The following is a 27,490-nucleotide window of genomic DNA, read 5'->3' on the forward strand; positions in this document are numbered from 1 at the left end:
GCGCTGTTCGCTGCATCTGGATCTGGAAAGTCAAACGGCAGTGGTCGGCCCAGCGTCTGCGATTCGACACCGAAGCCATGATGTCTCGATGCGTCGAGGTTCGTGTTGATGGCCAGAGCAGGAGCCGAGGACAGCAGGAGCGTTGTCGCCAAGCAAAGTTTCCCGACGCGTGATCCTCGCGAAACCATGTCCATCGTGTCCTTCTCCTTCTCCGTTCGCTCGTTGCCTACAACTTGATCTGGAAGTCCTCCTCAAGTGGAAATAGGCCTTCCCCCCCTTCGATGCCATCTTCTCAATGGCAATATCCAGCGGCGTGCATATGCAGTGACTAAGCCACTCTTCCCTCTTGGTACTGCCTCATCCTCTCCTTGACGCTAGCCTTGGCCTCCCTCATCTCCGCGGCCACGACACAACGCAGCGCTCAATGCATCTCCCAATCTGAGGCTAGATCCCTCGTCGCGAAGTTCGTCGGCATCCTAGGCCGTACCGACCGCAACGCAGCTTCCACCGCCCAGACCATCCTCACCCAAGACTTCAAAGAATACTCCAACTCAATCTTCTCCCTCAAGGGCCAATCTGTAGATCATCCGTTTCTCACGCCCTGGATTGCCTACTAACAACTTCCAGCTCACTTCGTCCGGGCTCGTTGCCTCCTCGCGCCAAGCCTACCTCGAGGAAATCGGCGGAGCACCAGCCCCACCGCGCGGTATCGAGACCCTCGACATCATCGCTTCATGTGATAAGGTTGTCTGGTTCTGGATTTCCCAGAATGTTGGTAGTGGGCTACAGCCTGTGAGAGGCTTCAACTTGTTCAAGGTTAAGAGGAATCGGAAAGGCCAATGGCAGGCTTATAGTCTGGATGTGGAGTTCGACAGTATTGCTTGGGGAGTTGACATTGGGATTAAGGTCACTTATCAGAATGGGACTGTTGTGCCGAAGTAGGAGTGCTCGGCTTCGATGGATGAGATCGGTAAAGATGGGTACAGGGGGTTGGGAGGATGGTGTCTTGGTTGGGAGTTCAGCTTATGCGAAGCAAAATGTTGCTCTTGTCGGTTAGTGATCAGTAAGGTAGCTCAATTGCATACATCGTCATAAAAGGCTCGTATTACTAGCTTCGCTACCTCGTCCTAGAAGGTTTCCCTCTGAGGACCTCACATCCCAGCCTGAGGCAGTCAGCACAGATCTCTGGAGGCATTGTAGGGCGTGCTACTGTCTTTGTGCGATGATTGGTATGGTCGTTCTCGTACCATCACACCTGAGCCTCGGACGTTTCGACGGCAGCATGACCCATACTGGAGCAAAGCATTGAACTTCCTCGGCGGCATCCTCGTATCGCCGTGCTTCCTCGCCTCCCCAATCCTCTCAAAAGATCGTTGTAAAGCTGAGTACAGAAGTGAGGGCCGGTGGTTGTCCATTGAATTGGCGGCACTTCGACCTCGGCCGCGAAGTGGATGAGACCACTCCTATCGCAATGTGACTGCTGCCCATGCCTTGGGTAAATCGTCTGCATAGTTGTACCGAATAGCTAAGGTTGGCAGATAGTATCTGCGCTCGAGTTGCAGGCTCATGATCTGGTGTGGCGCCAGCTTCGTCCATAGAAATGGGTAAGCACGTGGGTTATTCAGGGCTGGGAAGAAGTCGTTGCCTAGCCACTCCTCCCAAATCATGATCGAGTCGAACAGTATGGGTGCGGCTTCTGCTCTGATCTGACGGCAGGTGTTGATGAAGCATGGTGGATGCAGAGGTCGATCCTGCACCGGGCCAAGGGCGGCGGTATCTTGGTTGAGTTTATGTTGGTGCTTCAAGTCTGCGACTGAGGCCAAATACCAGATACAATTCCGAAGCTCTGCCGGAATGCGTAGTAACGGACAGCTCATTGCATTCTTCGCGCGAACGATGTTATGATCGAGTTGCTGTAGGTCTTCCAATGATATCTTGTCGAGGCTTTTGATGAGGGAAGCAAGAGTGATAGCCATAGTGGGCAGTTGTTCGGATCGATAGTCGATCGTGCCTTGGAGATGAAAAATGCTTGATGGGCCAGGCGCTAAAGTGTAGATCCAGAACGTCTTGTGCGGCCAATCCTTTCCGTGCCACATGCCAATGGTTGCGCTTGGCAGGCACGTAAGTCTACAGTACCCATCCATATGAGTGTTCATTATCAATGCGCTTCCGACAAAGTGATGTTCCTTCCGAATAGCCATTCAAGTATTGTTATCCTTCACCTCCTCGACAGTGTATCTCTTCTGCTCTCCGGCCAACCCCAGCAGCGTCTGCATAACATCCTTCGAGTCCTGCTGTTCTCCCTCGTCATCACTCCCACTTTCAGCGTCGCCATCACGCTGCTCTTCCAGCACACCCAGACCCAAATGCATCTCAATATGCTGCCCATCCTCTGCAACACCCTCCATACTCAACGCCGCGCCTTTCGCAGCCAGTGCGCTATTCGCTTGCTGCATCTTCGGCATGAAAGCCTGTAACTTCCTCCTCAGTGCATCTGCGTCTTCCTTTGATCGTTGCGCATCAATTTGCGGCTTCTTCAGGCCGCCGAGCGTCACAACTGCCTCGTCCTCCTCAGCCTCATTCTCATCCCCATCTTCATCTTCGTCGTCGTCTGATGAAGAGCTGTCGCTTGAGATGGATGAGACAGTGCTGTCAGAATCGTCTTCTACCTCATCCTGTGTAGGCGGACTGCTCTGTCGCGTATCCTCCGAGGCGCCTGGACTACTGCGCATAGCGGAAGCCTCCGAGACGGAAGCGATCAACTGCTCGCTGCTATCGCTGGGTGGAGAGATTTTGCTGCGTTTGGAATTTCGGCGAGTTCGGACGGGGAGGAGTTCTGCTTCTGTCGATGTGCGCTTCTGGGCCATGGTTGCTCAATACATCCTGTGTGACTACCGCGATCGAGATGGTCAAAGGACCGTGTTTCTGCAGAACTCACGAATGTACGATTGAGCCAGTGGAATATGCAGCCGAAGGGTCTCGGAGCTCGGCTCGGACGAAAGTTTTGAGTGTTTCCACTGCGTTGGGAACGAGTCGGGGGTCCTGCTGTGTAACCACACCTCCCTCTCCTGCATCTCGCGGAGCTATGTCCGAGCTATTCTGTAGCATCACTGTGATCAGTCGACGATTTCGATGCGAGGGCAAGGCGAGAGGAGAGGAGACTTGCTATCTCTATCATCATCATTCTCTAAGCGAGCTACGGTATACATTAGTGCTATCTCATTTCTCCAAACGCCGTCGTAGTATTATCTCATGGTATCATGGTATCGATCCATGCCAGACAAGGCCTTCCTGAACGCCCTGCCAACGCATAGCCAGCGCCATGAGTGCGCTATTCCCAGCCCGACTGTCCTATGCTTTCGTCTACCCACCGCTACCAACCCTTCTCGCCCTCGGAGGCAGGCTCAACACAAGATCGTTCGGCTGCACCACAAATGGGTTGGGGTTAAAGCCCATCTCGGGGCTGTTGACATCGATTCCAGAATCAACACTGCTCTGCGCCACCAGCGTTGCCGGTCGCTTGGCAGTGGTCTGTGTATACGGCTGTCCCATGTTCTTGACAGCCTGGTGCATCGGCTGTGAAAGTAAGACCCCGTTAGTGATGTGTTCGTTTCCAGGACTCTGCATTTTGGACCAACATACAGATAAGGCTTCCCAGCATTCCTTTGCTGCTGGGTTTTGCAGGGAGAGGTTGAGCAACAGCTCTTTCGCTCGCTTGCCGTATTTGATGGATTCGGATAAGAGGCTCGAGTTGGAGCTGCCAAGCTCAACTACAAGGAGAACCATTGCGGCTTGGACGAGGACGTCGATTGTGGTGAAGTATGCTTCATGGAGCTGAAGGCGCTTGTGGAGGGTTTCGGCCACTTGGACAGCGTAAAGGGCTGCCTGAACAGCTCGGTGCGCGTAGGCAGCCTCTCGGGTCGGTTTCTCTGAGCGCGATTGCGTGTTGTGCAGATGATGTACGAACGGTGACAGCAATGTGAGGTGTGCCCACGCGTGTAGATACGAAAGCAGCAGTTGCAATCTGCGCAAGTTTGTCAGCGATACTTCCACTGTGGAATGTGCAGTGCTTGGTCGGCCGGGTTGGCTGTCCAATGAGTTGCCGTAGCTCGCGGCCAGATGCGGTCAGCGACTCACCTGGTCATATTCTCGATGGGTACGGCCAGTGCTGGGGAGTTCTGCGTCCATGCCTCAAGCTCGTCGCAGGCCGTCGCAAGGTTCTGCTCGTTAATGGTGTAGCTACCACCATCTACAGCCTTGCCTGCAGACGTATGGCGATACGTATAATCAATCGCTCCGCTCAACATGTTGGATAGCTGCGAGGCTGCAATGCAAGGAACCAATTCTTCATCAACAACAGCTGTGGACCATAGTGGAAACGGCGCCACGTTCTGTTCTCGCGATGAAATGACATGCGGGATGCCTAGCGAGCTGGACACGTATGCGTCCAACATGCGGACGGTGGACCATACGCGCTGTCGTGTCGTCTGCTCATCGGCCGGATAGCCTGGAACCGCTTCGTGTAGTCCCATCCGTAGCGCACCACTAGCAGCAGCACACACATACGCGTGTACCCGCGTCAGAGCGGCACCAGCCTTGAGGTATAATGCCATGCACAGGATAGTCTGCAGCGCCGGGAGACTACGGTCGCAGTTTGGCAATGGCGCCATGTCTCTAGCAGCCGCGAAGTACGCCAACCCTTGTACTCGCCTGGTGTCCGCTGAGGCAGTGCTGGCCATATCGAAGCGCATTCCAAGGGCCAGTAGTGAGTAGATCAGCGCCAAGTCATCGTGGTCGTTCTCATCTTGGCCGAATGTGTTCGTGTTGTACAGCCGAAACACGATCCCGTCGATGTATCTTCTGTCAATGAAAGGCCACAAAACAAACGCCTCTGAAAATGCTATTCCAACCCAGTGCAGCAGCTCTGCCTTTATTGGTAGCAAAGGATGAGCATTGCCGTTGATTGGTATGCTGTCGATCGGCAAAATGGAGTCCAATGCTTGCACCACTTTTAGGGATGACTCCGGGCGATCCGAAATAGGCGGCGATGTAATTTGGTTGCAATAATTCCATTGCTGGCGAAGTATGTCGATACCGTAGGGCTTGCCCCTCGGCTCCCTGGTCATCGTGGTCAAGCGATTCGCATATCTGTTTGGCATCGATGGTTGAAGAGTAGAGCTGTTGGAGTAGCTGTTCACGTCAGATACAAGGGACGACAAAGTAGGCAACGAGTCGATGAACGGTCGAGCCGAGAATGTTGGGCTGCTGTGCGAAGAGCCGTTGAAGCTGGGAGAGTGGTTGGCCGAGCCAGCGCCTCCATTGCCCTCTTCGGCCACGGTTGCGACCGGTCCAGTCTTGACCTGCTGTTCAAGATCATTCACTTTCTTCTCCAGATGCGCCACATAGGATGGACCGCGAGCCTGCTTGATCGTGTGACCATATGAGCATTGAAGTCTGAGACATATCAGTGCGGCCCTGTCATGAGGAATTCATAAGCACATACCCAACCACTTTGCAAGCGCTGCATTCAGCATGGCCATCGCACCGCGATTTCCTTCGTCTACCTGGTGACAAGTCAGTACCAATCGCGATGGAACAATCAGCAAGTCAGCAGACTGACATTGATCGCACTAGTGAAAGGTCAGTATGTGGTACATTATATCCTCGCTAGGAGGTATTACCTACTGCTCGAGCTGCGCGCTTGCGCATGATCTTCATGTGGCCAGCAGAACCCGTGGCCGGAGAGTGCTGGCGCGAACCAGACATCATCGGTGAATGCGCATCCTGTGAACCTGATGACCGCCTCCGTAATGTTGCTTGTATGCCATGTCGAACCGCATCGCTAGCAAGCCAATCGTCCTGCGTTGAGTTTTGCATTGCCGTATATGCGGGCGTGGTCGTAGAGGTAGAGGTCCACTGCTATGTCAAAGGTCGTTAGGATCTGGCGCAGGCATTCAAATCAGTGCTCTTGAACTCACTGGGCATACTCGACATCGAAGCCCTGATAAGAAGATGGTGCAGATGGCACTAACCAGATCCTAGCGCAAACGCAATGCATCATAGCATGTGTTGAAGGTGCTTTAGAGGTGCGACTAGCTCTGCCGCCACGAAACCTTGAACCCTGTGGTACCTGCTAGCTATCCATGTAGGTGAATCGTGTGTACTTCTAGCTTTCGAGTGAGCAGTCTGACGCAAGGCTGTTGTGGTATTACGAGAAGTGAGACACCGCGTCTGCTCAGCACTCGGAGAGGACAGCAGGTTTGCCTCTGTACCAGCAACAGAGGGCTTTTTGTTGCGAAATCGATAAGACTGCGGATTTGTTCTCTGCGAGCCAGGACGCAAGCGCGGGGTGATGCGTTTGGGCATGCTTGAGTGACGTTCTGTGGCTTACATCACGGCAACAGGAGCCCTCGGAGTTGCGACCGAATAGTATGGTCGCACATTCCGAGTTCGATGCGTGGGCCTTGGGGTGCATCTCCGGACTGTCTCACCACGCTTGCGAAGGGAGGCGCGTCATACTGCACCAGGAAGGCAGACGTATCTCGCGGTGCAAGGTTCGTCAGGGGAAGGTAGGGCTTAGAGGCATACTACAGCAGTCTTCTGCAGGCGTCCTGGAGAGCCGTTGAGAGACGGAGCATGATCCGTGTCGCTTCTCAAGCAGTCCCTCCAGCACCCTTGTCGTTGTTGCATCATATTTGCCAGGAAGCTTCTCCGCCATGGGGCCCGCTAGAAGAGATCCTCACTTCTAATACAACCAAACGTGGATTGTGCGTTCGGTACACGCGAGCCGCATGCCTCAAGAGGTAAGGTGCGAGCACGACGAGGTTGGCATTGAGCTCTTCCGCCGGAAGTACTACGGGAAGTGTACGGAAGGTGACACCATGCTCAGGCGTGGTCGCCAATCCGACTCTTCTGGCCTTCTTTGCGGGTCATAGGCCACGCAGTGGCCTTCCTTCGGTGTGGGAGAGTGAAAATAAGTTCGGCACTCGGCAAGCGACATGATTGGTTCAAATCTCGTCACCACGCTAGACTAAATTCAGATAAAGCGCGGGGACATCAAACTTCGATCAAGGACATTATCAAATAGATAGATTTGTTATTCCCCTATTCTAGGACCCTATTCGGCCTATATAGGTATATATCTATTATTATATACAAAGGGAAACCCGAATAGGTGAAAACCCTTCCCGCCCCGACTTCTCCTTATCTAGATTAGCTTTCCCTCTAAACGTACGTAGTCTATATTACTACCCCGTTAGCCCCCGCTCCTAGCTAGTCTCGTCGCGCTACGCCGTATCCTCTCTTCCTATACTACTCCTACTAGGCGGTACTATTCTAGCCAGCCCTTCTCTAGTATCTAGTTTATAATACGCCGTAGGTCCTTAACGTTATTAAGAAGTACCCTAATCGTCCGGTTCCTCGCCTTTACTATCTACTCCCCCCTTCCTAGCGACTACCTCGGATAGACGAGGAGTACGTACCGTACGTTCTAGGAGTAATAGCCGTAGGGGTAGCTAGTATTCGTATATTCTAGAACCTTCCTCTATAATAGGTACCCCTAGAGGCCGATGTGTTCGCTTCGTAGTTAGGTTACTATACTACTCTATACCCTTATAAGGCGGTAGTAGATAAGCTTCGGGGAGTACTTAACCGCGGATTTCGTAGCTAACTATTCCTTAGATTGTCCCGCTAGCTAAGGGCGTCTACTATACCCTACACCCTAGTTGTTCTACCTCTCTTTCTATAGTTACTCTATAAACGATTTCTTACCTTCCTCTCGTATTACTAGCTATTCGTCCCTTACCCGGTAGTTCGGCTCGTTTCCGGGTCGAATGCCCTTATACGCTAGTACTAATTCGCGGGCCCTTACGACTTTACTAGTAATAACCTTCTATACTAGGTACTATACCAACTTACCTAAGTAGGAGGTCCGTAGTCCCTAGATATATAGGTCGATCGGCGGTATAGCGGTCTCGTACTTAAGTATCCTTATTAGTATCGACTTATATACCCCGGTAACCTTCCTTAGGTATTAGTTTTAGATCTTCGCTAACGGCGCGACGAGTCCCTTTAATAGGTAGGCCCTCTCGCCTAAGGACTACACTAAGCTACTATAGGTAAGGACTGGCCGTATAATAGCTATATATAGAAGTCGTAACTACCGAAAGTCCGCCCCCTATATAGACGTAGTAAGCCTCTAGTATAATACTACATTCTGTTTAGCTTTCCGTAATATTACCTATACGTACTTCCTCTACCGTAGCGCCGGGTCTACCTATAGTCCGAGGATCCTAAGCTAATTTTCCGGGTTAGCTATATACCTCTATATCTAGATAGAAGCTTATATATTATAGAACTATAGCCGGCGCGTAAAGTATATTAGATTATACTTTTCTAGGGCAAACCGAGCCCTATACCTCCTAGCCTAGTCCTCGTAGATCTTATACTTCTCTTCTAGTAGCCTATAGTTCTCCTTAGTCGAGGAAGACTACGCTAGGATATTCGTATCGTCTACGAAGCCGCTCGTAGCGGTGTTCTAGGATTCTAGGGCTAGGAGTAGCGTCGCTATAAAGAAGAGGAATAGGATAGGTACTAGCGTTAAGCCTTACGGGATTCTAGTATTAACTACTTGAAATAGGCTTTTATACTAACCGACTAGGATCGATGTACTACGGTTTTAGAGGTAGGACCGTACAAAGTTAATAAGCTACTTAGGGAGTCCTTTCGACCTTAGGATATAGAGTAGCCGCGGGTATAATACGTAGTCGAAGGCTCCCGATATGTCTAGACTAAGTAAGGATACTACCTTGTCCCTATTCTTATACTAGATAGCCTTTACCTAAGAGGTAATAAGTTCTATCGCGGATAGCGTCGATTGCTATAGGCGCGTACCTATCTAGGTGTCTAGGAGTAGGGAGTATTCCTCTACCGCCTCGGAGAGTCTCGTTATAACTAGCTTCTTAAGCGCCTTCCTAAGAGTATTAAGGAGCGTAATTAGGCGGTACGACTTTACCTACGTATAGTCTTCCTTTTCGGCTTACGTAGGACTACTATCGTCGATTGTTTAAATACTATTAGGTAGTATCCGGTCTATAGGTAGGCGTTAAAGATCGCTACGACTACTAGGGCTAGTTAATCTCTATACTTCTTTAGTAGCTCGTTTAGGATCCTATCCTGCCCCGGGGCTTTCTTCGCCGGTAACTTCCTAAGTATAGCGGTAACTTCTCCCTCGGACACCTCCTATTAGACCGCGATACTAGGGTCTAGGGGAGTAGAGCTATTTATGTCGCTTAGATTAGCCTCGACTAGGGGCGGGAAGAACTTACTAGCTAGTAGACGCGCCTTAGCCTCGGGGTCGCTAACCGGGCTACTAGGCGATTATAGCGCTAGGATAGAGAAGGAGGGGCCCTATATAGGGTCCTATTAGGCCTATTTCGCTAGCTTCTATATCCTCGCTAGCTTGCCGGCGATTTCTTCTACTATAGCTCTCTAGCTAACTGCTTTCTCCCTCCGTATTATAGCTTTCTTCTATTAGTATACCTCCCTATATACGTTCTAGGCCTCCTCGCTATAGCTACTCGTCTACACCCGGCGGGCTCTCCTTACTTCTCTTACTACCGTAGTACACTCCGGCGTCTAGTATAGTTTAGACTATATCGTTAGTTAGGTAAGCGGAACGTAAAGTAAGGTCGCTTTTCTTATTTCGTCTATTAACCCCTAGACTACTTCGTCTATCTCGTCTTTACTGTTGTATTACTACTACGCGATCTAGACTAGCCTCTTAGAGTTATCGAGGTACGCCTAGATGTTAGCCTAGTAGGCCTTTCCCTAGTTTAGCTTAGGGGTTCTCGCTAGTATACATTATATCTATGTCGTAATAGAGGTCCTGACTAGCATATAGTCTAACGACGCCTCGAGTTCATGTTCGATCCTATAGTAGGTTACCGTATAGTAGTAGCTATCTAAGATCTAGGAGAGGTCGATCGTGCCTTAGAGTCCCCCTCTCTTCTAGGTGCCTAGGTCCTTCGGGGTATTAAGGGCAATTACGTTACTCGCTATTAAGTCGAGTACTTCGTCGGCTATAGGGTACGGCTATATAAGGCTTCCCTAGGAAGGGTAGTGTATATTAAAGTCTCCTACTACGATATAGCACCCTTGTCTCTTAAGCGTACTGTCTAGGTGTCTATAGACCCCTAGGTCGCGGCTAGACCTCGAGGCTAGCGGTTATATATATAGGTTGTGTATCTAGGTGCTACCTACGTAGAGGGAGGTAATATCGCCCCCGCCTTCTTCGTCTACGTAGTACACTACCTCCTAGTCGGATTCTAGTATGTCCTTGCTAACATAGAAGCACGTACGGGGTCTACCGTCGCCTCGTAGGTATGTCGTATAGCCTAGTAACTTGTAGGTCGTTAGTCTCTTATAGTACGGGTTAATCTATAGCTCCTAGATTATAAGGACGTAGTAGACGCGCGGGTCCGCCTCGTATAGGAAATGGTTCTAGACTATATCCTTACTATAGTTAACGTTATACTAGATGATACTAAGCGTATCGAGGCTAGTTATCGGTATCGATAGTCATTTCCTCTATATCGTCCTATGTCCTACTACCCTATACGTCCTAGTCTACGCCTATCGGCTATATACTAAAGGGGAGCCGGGCCTAGTTAGATTCCCTCGCCGTAGCTAGTAGAGCACGTGGCCTCCCGTACGCCCTAGGTTACGTATCCTTTATATCGTTCTCGGCCCTAGGGCGCTTATACCCGACCGCCGCTAGTTAGTTCTAGTATAGGCTAGCCTTACGGTCGCCGTAGAATCTTAGGGCGACGGTTCTATTTGTGATTGCCTTGTTTTTCGCTAGTTTCCGCTATAGGCATTCCGTACTATACGATAGGTAGTGCCCCGGACAGTTCGCGTACCGTCTCGTAGTCGATATATAGTCCCTAGACATATAGTCTCCTATATAGTTCGAGCAGGCCTACTTGTTTATATACGTGTAGGTTTAGTGTCTATACTATTAGCATTTAAAGCATTAGAGGACACGAAAGGATAAGGAGTGCTTTTCTACTATCTTAAGGCTATATTACTAGACTAGGCCTTGTTCTATCGCTAGATCCGCCGCTTTCGCGTCTTATAGCTATACTATTAGCGCCGAGGCCTTCTTGCCTTCTAGCCATTTCCTATAGAGCCAAGTCGCCTTCTAGATTAGAGAGTTAAGAGTGACCGGGTTGTCCTCTTAGAGAGCGCGTAGGTGACCCTAGTTAGTTAGGTCAAACTCCTTAGGTATGTCGTAGACTAGGATCGTGAATTGTTTCGTTAAGACCTTCGCTAATGCCGTAACCTTAGATGCCTACTATAGCTATGCCTCTAGGTGCCTCCTAGTAGTAGTAGAGCTAGTATAGATCTATAGAGTGCCGTTAGACTATTAGTTCACTACGACCACCCCTAGTTAGTTAATTCGTTAGGCGAGCTCCTTGTTCGATAGCTTCGCAACTTCGGCCTAGTCTTCCTTTACTATAATACGGATCGTAACTGTATCGTACGTTAGGCGGGGGCCTAGTATCGATACCGCGACCGATACCTAGCTATAGGGGTGTTGATTCCGGGTGGCCTTACTAATCGCCTAGGACGTCGTCCTCATTTCTTATTGCCCTCGGTAATACGACAGTATAAGCGCCGTACGTAGCTAAGTGATCATTACCTATAGAGACCGGTAAGGGAGCTGATCGTTAGTTTCTATACTTTTTACGTCCTCTATAAGTTGCTACTAGTTGTCTTAGGGGGGCTTCGCCTATAGGGCCGTAGGCGCCGTTAGTACCGTAGTATAGGCTGCTATTGCCTAGGAGTTGCCTAATGTAGCTAGGCACCTCCGCGGCGTTTAGAGCTAAAGAAACAGGGTGAAGAGAGCTTTAAGCTGTCCAGATTGAATGAGGTAGAACTCCCTTAGTCCTAGGGGCAGTGGCCTGCTTTATATATCGTTAGAATGGCCTTGATAAGAGCTTTCGAATGTGTCTTGTTTTAGCGTAGAGATCGATCACCCGCGTAATAAGAAGCTTAAGACCGGGCGCGACTTATATTAGTTATAGGGGTTTTATATAGACGTCTTCGGCTAGGTAGCTTTAGGTAAACGTATTGTTAACGTCGACCTAGTATATCTCGAGATCCCGCTCGTAAACTACTACTATAAAGACCCTTAGGGTGTTATAGCGTACTATAGGTACGAATGTCTCTTCGAAGTTAACGCCGAATTTCTATAAAAACCCTCTTACGACAAGTCTTGCCTTGAACTTTTCGATTGCTCCACTAATAAGTCTCTTTACGTTAAAAACCTACTTAGAGGTTACTATATTCGCCCCCCGGATGTCTAGTAACTAATGATCCGGTAGCCGCTATATACACGCGGCAGAAAAACGGCGTGACACGATAATAGCGATCGCAGGAAACGACCAGGAGCAGGAGAGTAACGAGTAGAAGGAGGTCTGCAGGAAGGCAGAAACAATGGCAATAGTAGGAGATGGCGAGCACCTAGAAAGAGCACTTAAGGGGATGATTTTGGAGCTCCTTGGAGGGCTAAAGGCACTAAGGAGCCAAACAGGACAGATCATTAACAGGACAGTAGCAGCAGCAGCAAGGAAGAGGACACAGGAAGGCCAGAAACTAAGCCAACCAACCTGGGCAGCAGTTGCATCCCAAAACCCTCCCCCCTAGAAAACAGCTATCAAGGTCTACATTTCCGACCAGCAAGAGCAGAAAGAGATTGAGGGCCTGTCAGGCAAGGAGATCATACAGAAGATTGGGATACAAGGCATCATTAGAGCCAGGAAAGAGAAGGGAGGTGTCCTTAAGCTGTTCACAGCACAGGAGCAAGACAGGAAGAGGCTAGAGATACAGAAGGAGTGGACAGTCAAACTAGGCAAGACGGCTAAGGTCTCACACCAACAAAATATAGTTATTGCCTATAGGATGACCACAAAGTTTGACATTAAAGGAGACCTTGAGAGGCTGCAGGACCAGAACTAGGCTATATGCCCAGGGCCCTAGATCACAAAAGCAGTATAGGTCAACAGAAAGACAAAGGACACAAAGAGAGAGTCTTCTCTAGTGCTCTGGATAGGCACCATAGAACAGGCAAACACCGTGCTTGATAAGGGCATCTTCTAGGAATGCGAAAGAATGGACACAGAAATCTATAGAAGCACCTATAGACTACTGCAATGTTTCAAGTGCTAATAGTATAGTCATATCTCTACTAGATGCCCAAGCCAAAAGGACACTTGTTCCCACTGTGCTGGTAGCCACAAAGTACAGAATTGCACAGCCCCAAAGAGTGAAGCCAGATGTGCATGCTGTGGAAAGAAACACCCTTCCTGGTCCCAAGACTGCACAGCTAGGATTGAGGCAAAGAGGAGGGCAAGAGAAGCCAGGATCAACACCCCTATCAGATTCCAGACAGGGACAATCACCCAAGAACCCCTAAGGACTGTCTACAACCCTCTAAAAAGAGGTAGAACAGAAGAGACCACACAGGCTCAAGGCCACCCTGCTATAGGTAGACCAAAATCAATTGTGGTTGCAGGAAGAGACCCGTCACAAAGCAGGCTCAACCTTACCACAATCCCAAATAGTAGCCAGTAGCAGGAAGCACGAGAAGACCAGTAGGAGACCAGCATAGATAAGTCATGATTGAGACACCCAATCTTACCACTATCCAGTACAATGTTAACAAAAGCCAGCACAAGGTCCAGAGAAGCTTTCTCTAAGCACTAGACCCAAAGAAACACCTAGTCATTGCAGTCTAGGAACCTTGGATTAACAGCAAATCTAACAGACCATCTACTGCTAACGACCCAAGGTATCACACACTCCTAGCCAAACAAGGCACCCCTAGAACATGCATGTACATCAGCAAAGAGATGGCAACAGACAGCTAGGAACAAATCCAACAGGAAGGGGGAGACATCACCTCAGTCAGACTCAACACCAACCAAGGCAGCATCCACATCCACAGTGTATACAACCCACTCCCTAGCTCCAGAAGCAGCACCCAGCTGGGCACACTACAACAGCTGCCAGACATCTTGCAGAGTGACTCCCAACACATCGTGCTGGGAGACTTCAACTTGCACCATCCTACATGGGGATCAGACTTTGCACCTGCCCATCACTTCCTAGCTAACAGACTCCTCTCCACTACCCAAAGCAACAACATGCACCTAGTTACCCCAAAGGGCCTAACTACCTGGTCACAGAGAGCAAGCTCAAGCACCATTGACCTGTGCTTTGCATCACATGACCTGCAGCAGAAGGTCACCAGATGCTGGGTTAACCAGGACTTGGAGTCCTCATCAGATCACCTCCCAATCAGGTGGAGTTTGAAACACAGACACAGCAGGAAGGAGACCTAGAACCTCAGCTGGCCTGGAAAGCAGCCAACTAGGAACAGATCAGACAAGACCTGGAACAGAAGCTAGCTGGACTAGAGACCAGGAGACTAGAAACAGCCTTAGACATAGACCAAGCAGTGGCAGAACTGGTTAGAACAATGCAGGAAACTGCAGTAGCCCACACTAGAGAAAAGAAACAGTCACTGTACCAGAAGCCATTCTGGACAAAGGAATGCTCAGAGAAGGTCAAGGCAGCCAGGCAGGCCAGGAGAGCCCTTACCTAGAGTCACTCCCAGGAAGCATGGGACAGATACAACCAGGCAACCAGAGACAAGAAGGCCTAGATCAAGAGGGACAAGATGCTAGAGTAGAGGTCAACAGTTGGATCTATTACCCAGAATCCTGAGAAGATGTGGAAACTAGCAAAGTGGGCAAGACAACCCATATAGGACAGAAACATGCTGCCCTAGTTTCCAAACATCGAAGACCAGGAAGGAGTAATCCAACACACTCTCCCATGAAAGGCATAGGCATTGGGGAAACATTTCTTTAGCACATAGGTAGAAGCTGACCTGCAGGATCTGGAGGGCAGTGTGTATCCAACACCACTAGAGCAATCCTGCACAGTGGGAGAGGGAGAGATCAAGAGCATCATTAAGACACTCTCAGGAAACAAGGCCCTAGGACTAGATAGGATCCAAACTTGTTCATCAAGACATGCAAGGACCAGATCTCCCCTGCACTGTCAAACATCTTTTCACAGTGCATAGCCTAAGGACACTGCCCTAAACACTTTAAGGAGTCACTGACTGTGGTCTTGAGAAAACCACAGAAAGAGGACTACACAAAGCTAAAGGCATACAGACCTATTGCCTTGCTTAACACACTAGGCAAACTCCTGGAAAAGATCATAGCAGAAAGGCTAACAAACCTAGCTAAAGAACATGGAATCCTTCCTGAAGAACAGATAGGAGGCAGGAAACAAAGATCAACACTAACAGCTATAGAACTTATCACAGAGCAGATCAAGACCCTGTGGCACTTTGGGAACAACAAAGCAGCCACACTCCTCTTACTAGACATATCAGGAGCCTTTGACAATGTCTCACACTAGAGGCTGATCTATATCCTGAAACAGAAGGCTATCCCTAACTGGACAGTCTAGTTCATCCAGTCCTTCCTTGGAGGCAGAACTACAAGACTAAGACTAGGCAGATACAAATCTAACAGCATGCCTATAGAGACAAGAATCCTATAGGGATTAACAATGTCCCTAATCCTGTTTCTCCTCTTTATGGCAGACCTGCTAGCAAAGCTAAACTCTAGAAACACATCAGCTTCAGGGTTTGTGGATGACACAAACATCCTAGCCTAGTCAGACAGCACAGAAGAGAACTGCAGAATCTTGCAGAAGAAACACAAGGAATGTGAGGAATGGGCCAGGAAACATGGAGCCAGATTTGCCCTAGAGAAGTATCAACTCATCCACTTCAGTAGAGCCAGAAACAGACACAATATACAAGCCCTAATCACTATTCAGGGACACACAACAGAACCCTCAAGTGAATTAAGGGTGCTAGAAATATGGATGGATCCAAAGCTCAGCTAGGGACCACAGGTCAAGAAAGCACAGGCAAGAGCAGACAACAACAGGCAATCAATTGACAGGCTTACAGCCTCCACATAGGGAGCCACATTTGCGAAAGCAAAGGTTATGTACAAGGCCATTGTGAAGCCAGCCATGCTATATAGAGCCCAGATCTGGTCAGCCCAAGACAAGATCCCAAAGAGAATTGCAGATCCCATCAGCAGAGCCCAAGCCTCCTGTCTGAAAAAGGTGCTTGGAGCATATAAGTCAACTCCAATAAGGGTGGTCGAAATGGAGTCTGGCTCCCCACCAGCCAAGCTCTACCTTCAAGGGTTGAGATACCAGTATGCAGGAAAGACGTCTGCATACCCAGCCCAGCTAGTAATCCAGAAGGCAGTCAACAAAATCAGGAGCCAGTGCACAAGAAGGCACAGACAAGCAAGACCCAATCCAGCCCCACAGAAGCAGCAGGACCTGCAGAAGTTCAAAGAACTAACAGAACAGCTGCACCTAGCCTAGCAGGAACAGGACAGAAGGGCTCAAGGGAGAGGATCAGCAGCCAGCCAAGGGAAGAAGCAACAGTCTCTAGCTGAAAGGATAGCAGGACTCCTCTGGAAGACTGAATGGACAAGAACCCCACAGAGGCCAGGAACCCCAAAGGCACTCCAACAGTTTGGTAGCCACAACTACCTACTGTACTCAGACCTGACCAGGTCAGAAGCAAGCATAGCAATACAAATCCGCTCTGAACACATCGGAGTCAGGGCATACCTGCATCAGAGAAAAGTCCCAGGTATCGAAGACAAGAGTTGCCCATGCGGCTACCTGTCCCAGAATGTCGAACATAGACTTCTGGTTTGCAAAGAATGGAGTACAGGAAGAGGTGAATGGAGGGCAAGGGCAAGGAACAGAAACTTCCAAGCCATGATCAGCAATAAGGGAGACCTCCAGAGAATTACAAGGTGGATCATCTACCAAGGATTTTTGGAGCAGTTCTCTCTTACTAGGGAAACAGAGAGATGGATTGAGGAGAGAAAGAAGGAGGAGGAGAGCAGGAAGAGGGGGACAACTCTAGGGTTGCAGACAAGGTAGTCAGAGGCTAACCACCATGACACTAGTGCACCCTAATGGAAGGAAAACTGAGAACTCATGGCAAGGAAGCTACTAGAGAAGGAGAGGAGGTTTTTACCTAGGAATAGGTTTCCTACCTTATGCAGTAACATATATAGACATAAACCCGCATAGGCCGGAGGGCACTACAATGGGTAAATGAATCATCTTTCTATCTATATTCGCCCCCCTTAGAGCGACAGCCGTTTCCTAGGTATTATTACTTAATAACGAGAGCAGCTCGGTATCGATAGCGTCCTTCTATAAGTAGCCCTATTTAGGATCCCCTACCGTAGCCTTATATATCTTCGGGATAGGTACTTCCTATTAGTAGGCGATACCGGGTCCGAATATAGTAAAGGAGTGTTCTTAGACTTCGTCGAACAGTTCCTCTACCGTAGCTATAAATATACGTTCGTCGGCATCGGTAAGTCTATTATTCACCTATAGTAGTTAGTAGAACAAAGCTATTATAGCTTTATAGTGCTTAGCCTTATAGTCCTAGTCCTAGCCGTAGTTATCGTTAGGATCTCTAGTCCTTTTCCTCCGGACGATTAGGTCCGGTAGCTCTAGGGTTTCCTCGATCTTCTTATAGTCCGCGATATTATCTAGTCTACCGGGAAGTTAGATATAGAGCGGTCTTAAGACAGTTAGTCCTTTGTCCTTAGCCGTAGCGGGTTCAGTCTCTACGTAGGGAGCGGGGATTAGCTAGGTCAGTTCTTCTATAGAGGACTCGGCTACTTTAGGAGTAGGAAGTTAGGGTATTATACTACCCGAGGATCGTAAGATTGCTATCGGGGCATCCGCTAGTCGCTAAACTAGTAATAGTTGCGAGACCGCCGGTAGTCGACCGACTAGCCTTCGTTCGGGTACCCTACTAGGTTAGTTCGTAAAGGAGATACCTAAGTCTAGATCTCCCCCCTTCTCGTTTTCGAACTAATCTACTTAGCTATACTGCCTAATAGCTCGTATATCTAGCTCCTAGAACAACTATTACTTAGTCGATTGACCGTATCTAACGAAAACAGCTTCCTTACCCCGGTTTATTAACTTATCCTATCGTAGCCCTTTTAGATATAATTTCGGTTCTACGTAAACTACTACCCTATAACCCTATACTCTTAGGTGATCTACCGTCGGCACTTTGCTAGTAAATACTTCTTCCGGCGAAAGTTAGATACCGTTAAGTAACGGTCCGTTCGGTAGTAGGTTACGTATAACCGCCTATACCTCTAGCGCTTTAGGCTAGAATTCTACCGGTATCCCCGATTCCTCGAGTATTACGCGGATCGCGTTCTCCGATACCTAGATTGACCTTTCTACCACTCCGTTTTGTATAGAGTTATAAGTATCCGTCGTATTATATTAAACCCCCGATTCTTTCTCCTATTCTTTTAGAACTATTAGTAGCTTAGGTATATTGTTACTCCGTACTACTCTTACGTAGCATTTCGATACTTTCTCTATAGTTAGCCGCTATTATCGTAGTGCTTACGGTACGTCGGATTTGTTCTTAAGCGGGATCACCTACTTCTTTCTTAAGAAGTTATCTACGATCTCTAGCTAGTATTTAAAACCTAGCCTAGATGTCGCATTTTCGAAGGGTCCGTAGATGTCGATAGATATAAGCGTAAGTCTTTCGTTCTTTCGTTCTACGATAGCGCCTTTAAACTTCCGTATATTCGCGATAGAGTATACCTTATAGTTATGCTCGTCCGGGATAGGAATCGAGTCCTTCTTATTACTTACCCTATAGACGTTCCGGAGTAATCCTTTACCTAGGTATACGAATCTTCTATACTAAAGCTCCTACTAATCCTCGGTAGTTACCGCGGCTAGAGCTTCCTTATATAGCATCTCTAGGGGTCTATTATCTACCTAGTTTAGGGAGTCGGATATCGAAGATACTACCGGTACCCCCCCTCGTAGTACTGTTTATACGATAGGCTTTCCGCTCTTATACTTAAGTATAAAGTTTAGAGGTTCGATATCGAATTACTTACTAAACTACCTCTATAAAACTAGATTAACTCCGAGATTAGGAATAAATAAGACTTTCTCTAGAGCAATTTGTTTCCCCGTTAGGCCTCCTATAGTTACTATTCCTTTATAGAATGTATCTAGGTACCCCCTACCGACTTTAATTACTTTCCTTCTCGCTAGTTTCCTAAGCGATCTAAATAGAGACTTATTATTAGTTATGTATAAGGAGGCATAGGAGTCTAGTAACTATTCGGAGGTAGGAAACTTGCCTTTTACTTCGGTAGTAGAATAGGCGACTCCGTCGTCGTATATTTCCTCGGTATCGCTTTCTCGTAAGGTATAGGCTCGTATCGCCTTTGCCTTTGTCTTATTATCGGATTGGCTTCTCCTATCCTTCTACTGTTTCCTAGACTTCTTAAGGGCGTTTTGGGCCTTCTCTAGATCCTAGACTAGCTCTTCGTAGGACTTCTTCTCCGGTTACTTCTAGGTGTTCTTCTTTTTAATAAACACCTTTACGGAATCGAGTTCCGGGCACGATACAACTAGGTAGTTACTATTGTAGATAAAGTAGCCGCTCTTACCCCCTTACCTCTAGGAGTATAGAGCGGTCTCGCCCTTACTCTCTTAGATCTATAATCCGTAGGATTTAAGTAAGGTTATAGCGGATTCCTAGCCTAGGTTTAGCTAGGCTAGGATAGTATCCCTAGTACTAGCGTAGACGTCCGGGAGGCGACTTAGTAGGTACTTAAACCTCCGGATAGGGTCCTTATAGTAGGTCTCTTTACTATCTGTTTCGGTAATCTATATAGATAGGTTACCTAGATATGTCTACCCTTGTCTAATTGTCTAATCGTCCGGTAGCTTAAACAATACTAGCTATTTTATAAGCGCTACTACGTATACCTTATAGACCTTACTATACTTCTTCTATAGAAGTTTCTAGATCTCTTTTGTATCTCGTATATCTAAGATTTCTTAGTTATCCTCCTCGGATAAATATACTAAGATAGTATATCTCGCTATACCGTTCGCCTTTAAAGTAATCTTAGGCGTAACGGATTCTAGGAGATCAGCCGACGAGTTGTTGATAACCTAGAATACCTCCCGGCTTTCGAGATAGTCTCGTAGTATAACGAACTAGCGCTTCTAGTTCTTACGAGTAAGGGTAGGGCCGACCTTCCGGGGGCCCTCGTAACTCGTTAAGTCTTCTATAGCGAAGGTAGCCTTAGATATATAGTAAGCTCTACTTAACTACAGTAGTTAGAATAAGCTTAGACTCCCCGAGTCTATTAGTAGCGTTCCGTATAGTAGACTCCCCGAGTCTATTAGTACGTTACCGTACGGATTCCGGGTATAGGGTATAATACCCTACGTCGTACTTCCTTAGTATATTAATGTCCTATTAAGCAAACCCGGGCTTATAACCTGTTAAATAGGTATAGTATATATATATACGGAAGTCAGGACACGTTATAGAGAAGGAGGAAGGACTAATATAGTATACGAAGGTATATAGTAGAACAGTATTTAGTACTAAAGGTGTCTCTACTATCGGTATAGAGACTACGTCTCTTATACCTATATAGAGGGATATTACTCTAGTCCTAGTTCTGTTTTACTACGCCTTATCGGTTTCACCTATATCTTATCCTACGACGGCAGTTCCTCCGATAGTCTCGTACTAACTAGCTAAGTAACTTTAGGTCCTCTAAGTCGCTCCTACTATTCGTACGGTGTCTCGCTAGTATTGCCGTACTATTATCTCGACTAGCTTAGTGTATACTAAGTTAGTCTTAGTACCGTACGACATACCTACTAACCTATATTCGTAATATTAATGTATATTATACCTCCGACTAGACCTATATAACGGTTATCGATACGGTACTTCCTTAGTAAGGTATATAGTTTATCTCGTTCTAGCTATAAAACGGCTTCCTTAGCCTCTAGTTACGTATAGAGTCCTCGAATAGCGGTCGTAAGCGGGGTTATAACGTTCTTATTATATACCGATAATACTCTAGTAGACAATAGGTTTAGGATATAATCTAGGCCTATGTCACGGGCAGCCCGCGACCCCTCACTGTAGCTGCGTCGGCCCGGCTGAACCGCGGACCTTCTGCATCGGGTTAGCGCGGCTTGGCTTTACTTTATAACTTCGCCGCGCCTCGCGCTCCTCTTTCGTAGCTTCGTAGAACAACAACTATCTCATTCGGACCCTATGGTACGCGCGCCCTTACAGTTTGTTCTACCTTACTACCCAGATCGCGGATCTAGGTAAGGGACGCGTAACAACAGGAACAGACAGAACCGCAGAACTCGAGAACGCGCAGAGCCGCATCAGAACACAGAACACGGTAAGGCGCACAGCGCGCAGATGCCTAGAGAACGCAACGCGGCGACACCATCAGCAGGTGGTCGCGCGCTCGTAGACAGTCAGGATACAGGCACCGTCACGCCTCCCCCGAACCCAGACAACATGACTTCACAAACAGCGAACGGCGGCATGCGACCGCCACCTAAGCCTAAGGGCAAAAGCAAGCAGCGCACATCTCTTTTCCCCGACCTCTCCTCTTTTCCTCAGAGTCAGACACAGGACGACAACCGGCGGGTCACAGTAGACACCGGTGTCGCGCTACAACAAGAGATTGATAAAGCTTACCAGAAGGCCTTCGAGCGAGAAGAAGGTGGTGAGATTGACTTTACAGAACTGTTCGAGTTCAAGCTCGAAGAGAACCCAGGCGGCGACCCAGACGAGGTGTATCTATCACTCGACGAGGCAGAACACATTCTCGCATCCGAATACCAGAATGTCACCCCAGACAACCTCACGACCCTTGCATCCCAACACCCGAAGACCACCCACGACTTCGTGCTACAAGCAGTCAACACGGCAATTACTAAGGGCAGACAACTCGATGTAATGGAGCGAGCCAACGACCTCCAGAACACCCAGTACACCACGCTGTACACCGAATACGACCGCATCTACAAGATGCTGCGAAGTGAAGAGCTTGTCACACAGAAAATGGCAGCAGATCTCAAGAGCAAGAAGGATTGCGACCCAGCTAAGTTGCAAGAGCTGGGGAAGAAATACAAGGAAGCCAACAACCTGTGCAAGCAGTTCAGCGAGATCTGCGAGAAGGAGAAGAAGAAGGCACAAGATGCTGAGGCGAAGAACCAGGCCCTACAACAAGAAGTCGATGACCTGAAGGCTCGGCTTGAGGCAGGAGACACCACACAGAACGGAGGTAGGGGCCGCTCAGGCCGCCGACCCTCTCGTTCCCGCCCACGCGAGACCTCACTCGAGCAGCTATTGCGTAGGTATCGCGAAGCTGCTGGTGGAGGGGGCGGTGGCGGTGGTGGTGATAACGATAACGATGGAGACGACGATGACCGTGGCGACAATGGCCGAGGACGTGACAACGACCGTCCGCGACCAGGACCCAACAACAGTCGTGACTCGAGAATGCGCAACACCCGCACCCAGACACCACTGGTTGACCTTCCAGAACGTCTCTTCACCATTGACCGCACCCTCACTCGCGGCATGGAGATCGGCAAGGGTGTGCCCGACCCTAAGCACTTCAAGAACGATGACGACCCCAATTTCGACAGCTGGTACAGCAGTGTTCTCCTAAAGCTGACTGTAGCAACCTTCCGCACTGAGGCAGATGGTCTGCGCTTCGTGTATGGGTGGACACAAGGTGATCCTCAGCGAAGCATCAAGCCGAGGATCCCTGTGCCTGGACAGCAGTCCTTCAACGAGTTCAAGACTGGAGAAGAGTTATTAGACTGGATGACACGCCAATATGGCACACGCAATGAGGGAACCAAGGCTATGGTTGACATTGCTACCTGCAAGCAAGAACAAGGCGAAACCTTTGTAGCCTTCCATGCCCGCTACTCGAAGTTGCGCGCCTGGATGTCATGGACCGATGAGACCGAGCTCATGCTGTTCCGTAACCGACTGAACCGCAAGTACTTCATCAAGACCTTCGGCGACCGCGAAGTCGACCGCCGCCTAGACAGCATGCAAGACGTTATCGAGGAGTGCACCGCACTGGACGAGAGTTTCTACGAGACAGATCGACTATACCCGCAGAAGGAGCGCCCCCGGGGCAATGGCAACTCGAACAGCAATGGCGGCCAGAACAACCAGAACAACGGCAACGCAGTTGCTAGTGCCGCTGCCGGTGTAGCAGGTGCCTTGGTACAGCGCCCACTACAGTACGCTGGTACCAAGAAGAAGGAGGATCTGCCGACACATCTACAGAACCTGCCTACGCTCAACCGTGAGCAGCGCGAAGACCTTAAGAAGCAGGGTAAGTGCTACCGCTGCCGTACAGGTTCTCACGTGTCGACCAACCCTAAATGCCCAATGTATGGGTACGATGGCGACTATCGCCCACCGCGTCCACGCAATACCACGCCGAATCCGAACGCGAACCTCAGTTCCCTAGCCGCCGATCCGCGGCAGGGAAATGGCACGACCGCTGCCTAAGCGTGGTAGACAGCGGTCACCCGAACTTCCTAGGACAGAAAGAGCATGAGATTGAGAGACACGGAACGCAAGAGACGGTAACAGACTATAGTGAGGAGCTTAAGATATCGGCATGCGCACTGGATAAGCAACAGCCAGCTGTGTACCCTCACATAGTGTTACCCGTAATGATACAACAGAGAAAGGCTCGAGGCCTTGTAGATTCTGCTTCCACCTCTCTCTTTCTTGACTGGAAATTCACACGCAAATACACAATACCCCTGATCCCTTTGACGCAAAGCCGACGACTAACACTGGGAGATGGAACGGCCACTGCGCGGCAGATTACACACGCGGCCCCTGTAGACGTAGTCATAGGCGATCATCACGAGCAAATGTTATGCTACGTCACCGACCTCGAATACGACATCGTCTTTGGCCTGCCGTGGCTTACAGCGCACAACCCAAACATCTTCTGGGAGACAGGCGAGGTGGCATTCAGGTCGGATTACTGCTTTGGTCACTGTCTACAGAATAAGACACCGACAACAGTGCAATCCCTGAACCACCGCGAGAAGAAGAAGCAGGCACCAGTACGGTACGGACCAGAGCCCTTCACTGGAGATGTAGCGAGCTTCACAGCAGGAGGAGCAGAGCTGAATGCCTCATCATATGACCTGGAAGACATAGACGATGAAGAAGTGGACTGCCAGGGCGTTTCTCAACGCGCGTGGGGGATGTACGCGCACCGGCCTGGGGCTGAGTGCTTCTACATCATGCCCACTAGGCGTGAGAGCGACGGCGGAGAGCTTAAGCTGAGTGCAATGGCTGCTGATGATCTGGACCAATTCTTGAACAAGCAGTTCAATCACAACCCGAAGGAGAAGTTGCCGCCAATGTACCACGATATTGCGGACGCTTTCTCAGCTAAGGATCATGAAGGACTCCCACCTCACCGACTAGGCGTAGATCATGAGATTCACATTAAGCCTGATGGTCCACAAGAGCCACCATACCGCAAGCCCTACGGCCTAGCTGAGAAGGAGAACGAGGCAGTTAAAAAATGGCTAGACGAGCAAACATCTGAAGGGAAGGTGCGGAAAGCAGGGCAAAAGACGAACCAGTCTCCTGCACCAGTGCTAGTGGTACGTAAGCCTGGAGGTGGGCTGCGTGTTTGTATCGACTACAGAGGATTGAATGCGATCACTATCAAGAACCGGTATCCGATTCCCTTGATACAAGAGACGCTCAACCGCATGCACGGCAAGAAGTACTTCACAAAGCTGGACATTGTAGCAGCCTTCAACAAGTTACGGATAGCTGAAGGGCACGAGTGGTTGACAGCGTTTGCGACACGATACGGCATCTACGAGTGTCTAGTGTTGCCATTCGGCTTGTGCAACGGACCAGCATCGTTCCAATCATACATCAACAAGGTCTTGCAAGAACACCTAGACGACTTTGTGTCGGCCTACCTGGATGACGTACTTATCTTCAGTGACACCTTGGAGGAGCACATTGAACACGTGCGGAAGGTTCTCACCAAGCTACGCGATGCAGGACTTACAGTGGACATCGACAAAAGCGAATTCCACCAACAGAAGGTGAAGTATCTTGGGCTAATCATAACCCCTGACGGCATCGAGATGGACCCCGAGAAACTCGAATGTATTCAGACATGGGAAGCTCCTGAGAACCTGAAGGATGTCCAGGCCTTCCTTGGATTTGCCAACTTCTACAGGCGATTCATCGAAGCATTTTCGCGCATAGCTGCTCCTCTCACAAACCTGACCAAGTCGGACGGACCAAGCAATCACAAGAACAGAAGGATTCAATGGTCACTAGATTGCCAACGAGCCTTTGACAATTTGAAAGCTGCGTTCAGCAAAGCCGGCATGCTCGCACATTACGTGCCAGGCAGGGAAACAGTAATAGAGACAGATTCTTCAGATTTTGTGAACGCCGGCGTGCTTTCGCAGTATGACGAGAATGGTGTGCTACATCCTGTGGCCTTCTACTCGAAGAAGTTGAGTCCACAGGAGTGCAATTATGAAATCTATGATAAGGAACTGTTAGCCATCATCAAGGCTTTTGAGGAATGGAGACCCGAGCTCGCCTGCGAGGCAGATGATGAGGACTCACAGCCAGTCAAGATTTACACCGACCACAAGAACCTGGAATACTTCATGACGACAAAGCAGCTAAATCGGCGACAAGCGCGTTGGGCTGAGTTCTTGTCACAGTTCAACTTCAAGATAATATACCGTCCAGGACTTCAAGGTACAAAGCCAGACAGCCTGACGAGACGCAGCCAGGACCTTCCGCAGGGGGTGGACGACCCTCGGAACCAGCATCAGCATCAGACATTGCTGCCTCCTAAGCGATTCCTTAAGATCGCCTCACTACAGGCAACAGTAGAAGATGCGCCGGAAGAAGAGGAACCAGTACCGCTAAACCCTGAAGCTGAAGAGTTTATGCCTACAGAACGAGATGCGCCTACTGAACAACCGGCGACGCGTGAAAGTCAGCGGGAAGCCGAACTCGAGTATCGAATGTCGACGGCGTACGTAACCGATAACGAGCTCAAGACCGCGATTAAGGACCTGCAGAAAGACCGCACTCCTACACTGCTACAGAGAGCGAAGATTCACCCAGCACACTGCAAAGTGGATGGCGACCTGCTATATGTTCGAAACCAATACGACGGCTGGAGCTTATGGGTACCAAATGACCAAGCTTTACAGACCAGGATAATCAAGATAAACCATGACGCTCCAGCAGCAGGCCATCCAGGACGAGCTCGCACTTATGAACTCGTAGCACGTGAATTCTACTGGCCTGGATTAGCGAGATCCGTGCGCAGATACACCGCGAATTGCCGCACCTGCCGTACAACAAAATCTCTGCACTCCCAGCCACTAGGATTACTACAGCCACTTCCTGTTCCAGATCGGCCTTGGAAACACATTGCAGTCGACTTCGTTGTCGGACTCCCAGACAGCACTCTTGACGGCATGGTCTACAACAACATTATGACCGTCACTGACAGGCTCACTAAGGAAGTCGAGCTGATCCCTATTGGCGCAATGACAGCACAGAATACGGCAAGGCTTTTCCTCAAACATGTGTTCTGTCGGCGCGGGTTTCCTGACACCATTACATCAGACCGTGGCAAGCAGTGGGTTGCTACCTTCTGGAAGAAACTCTGCAAGATGCTCCGCACAAATCGCAAGCTGAGTTCTTCGTATCACCCAGAAACTGATGGACAGTCAGAACGCACTAACCAGGCGATGGAACAGTATCTCCGCATGTTCACCAACGAGGCACAGGATGACTGGGCAGAATGGCTGTGCCTTGCTCAGTTCGCGATCAACAATCACCTGTCTGAGACTACTGGTGTGTCGCCGTTCTACGCCACCTTAGGATACAACCCTGAGTTCATAGAGCGAGTTGACCTGAACGCTGGAAAGGAGGGAGGACTGACCACTCTCCAGCGACTGGACGCGCGATCAGCAGAAACCTTTGTGCGTCGAATTTGCGAGCTTCACAAACACCTTCAAGAGAATATGCGAATGTCACAAGCTCTCCAAGCAGAGGCAGCAAACCGCCACCGAAGCATTCCTCCAGACTACAAGGTGGGTGATTGGGTGTATCTTAGCACCAAGAACATCCGCACGACTCGACCATCTAAGAAGCTGGACAGGAGATATGCCGGCCCTTACCAGATCACGGAAGTTATGCCGGCCAGACTCTCTTATCGACTGAAACTATCAGACGCTCTAGTAGGACTTGATAACTGCTTCCACACCTCACTACTACAACGAGCCGACCACCCCGATTTCCCACCACTTGAAGGGCAGCATCTGGCGCCGCCACCACCGATAACTATCGAACCTGACACCACCGAGGCTGATGCAGCAGCCGATGTAGTGGCAGCACCTA

At 49.3% G+C, this 27,490-nt stretch overlaps 4 protein-coding genes across 4 annotated transcripts; 1 reads left to right on the forward strand and 3 right to left on the reverse strand.

Moving 5' to 3' along the window:
- Positions 1-295: 295 nt before the first annotated feature.
- On the forward strand, positions 296-942 carry CLAFUR5_03199 (uncharacterized protein; the record flags this gene model as incomplete). The annotated part of the gene is made up of 3 exons (XM_047902347.1): positions 296-324; positions 419-578; positions 628-942. The coding sequence occupies 3 exons, from the start codon at positions 296-298 to the stop codon at positions 940-942; spliced, it is 504 nt and encodes a 167-aa protein (XP_047757770.1).
- Positions 943-1,463: 521 nt separating this feature from the next.
- CLAFUR5_03200 (uncharacterized protein) lies at positions 1,464-1,976 on the reverse strand (the record flags this gene model as incomplete). The annotated part of the gene is made up of 1 exon (XM_047902348.1): positions 1,464-1,976. The coding sequence occupies one exon, from the start codon at positions 1,974-1,976 to the stop codon at positions 1,464-1,466; it is 513 nt and encodes a 170-aa protein (XP_047757793.1).
- A 225-nt stretch (positions 1,977-2,201) lies between these two features.
- Positions 2,202-2,867, reverse strand: CLAFUR5_03201 (uncharacterized protein; the record flags this gene model as incomplete). Its single annotated transcript, XM_047902349.1, has 1 exon — positions 2,202-2,867. One exon carries the CDS (start codon positions 2,865-2,867, stop codon positions 2,202-2,204), a length of 666 nt encoding a protein of 221 aa, XP_047757792.1.
- Positions 2,868-3,363: 496 nt separating this feature from the next.
- Positions 3,364-5,159, reverse strand: CLAFUR5_03202 (uncharacterized protein; the record flags this gene model as incomplete). Its single annotated transcript, XM_047902350.1, has 3 exons — positions 3,364-3,576; positions 3,643-4,024; positions 4,138-5,159. 3 exons carry the CDS (start codon positions 5,157-5,159, stop codon positions 3,364-3,366), a joined length of 1,617 nt encoding a protein of 538 aa, XP_047758835.1.
- Between the last annotated feature and the right edge of the window lie 22,331 nt (positions 5,160-27,490).

This window comes from Fulvia fulva, chromosome 2, assembly GCF_020509005.1.
Source record: "Fulvia fulva chromosome 2, complete sequence".
NCBI lineage: Eukaryota > Fungi > Ascomycota > Dothideomycetes > Mycosphaerellales > Mycosphaerellaceae > Fulvia > Fulvia fulva.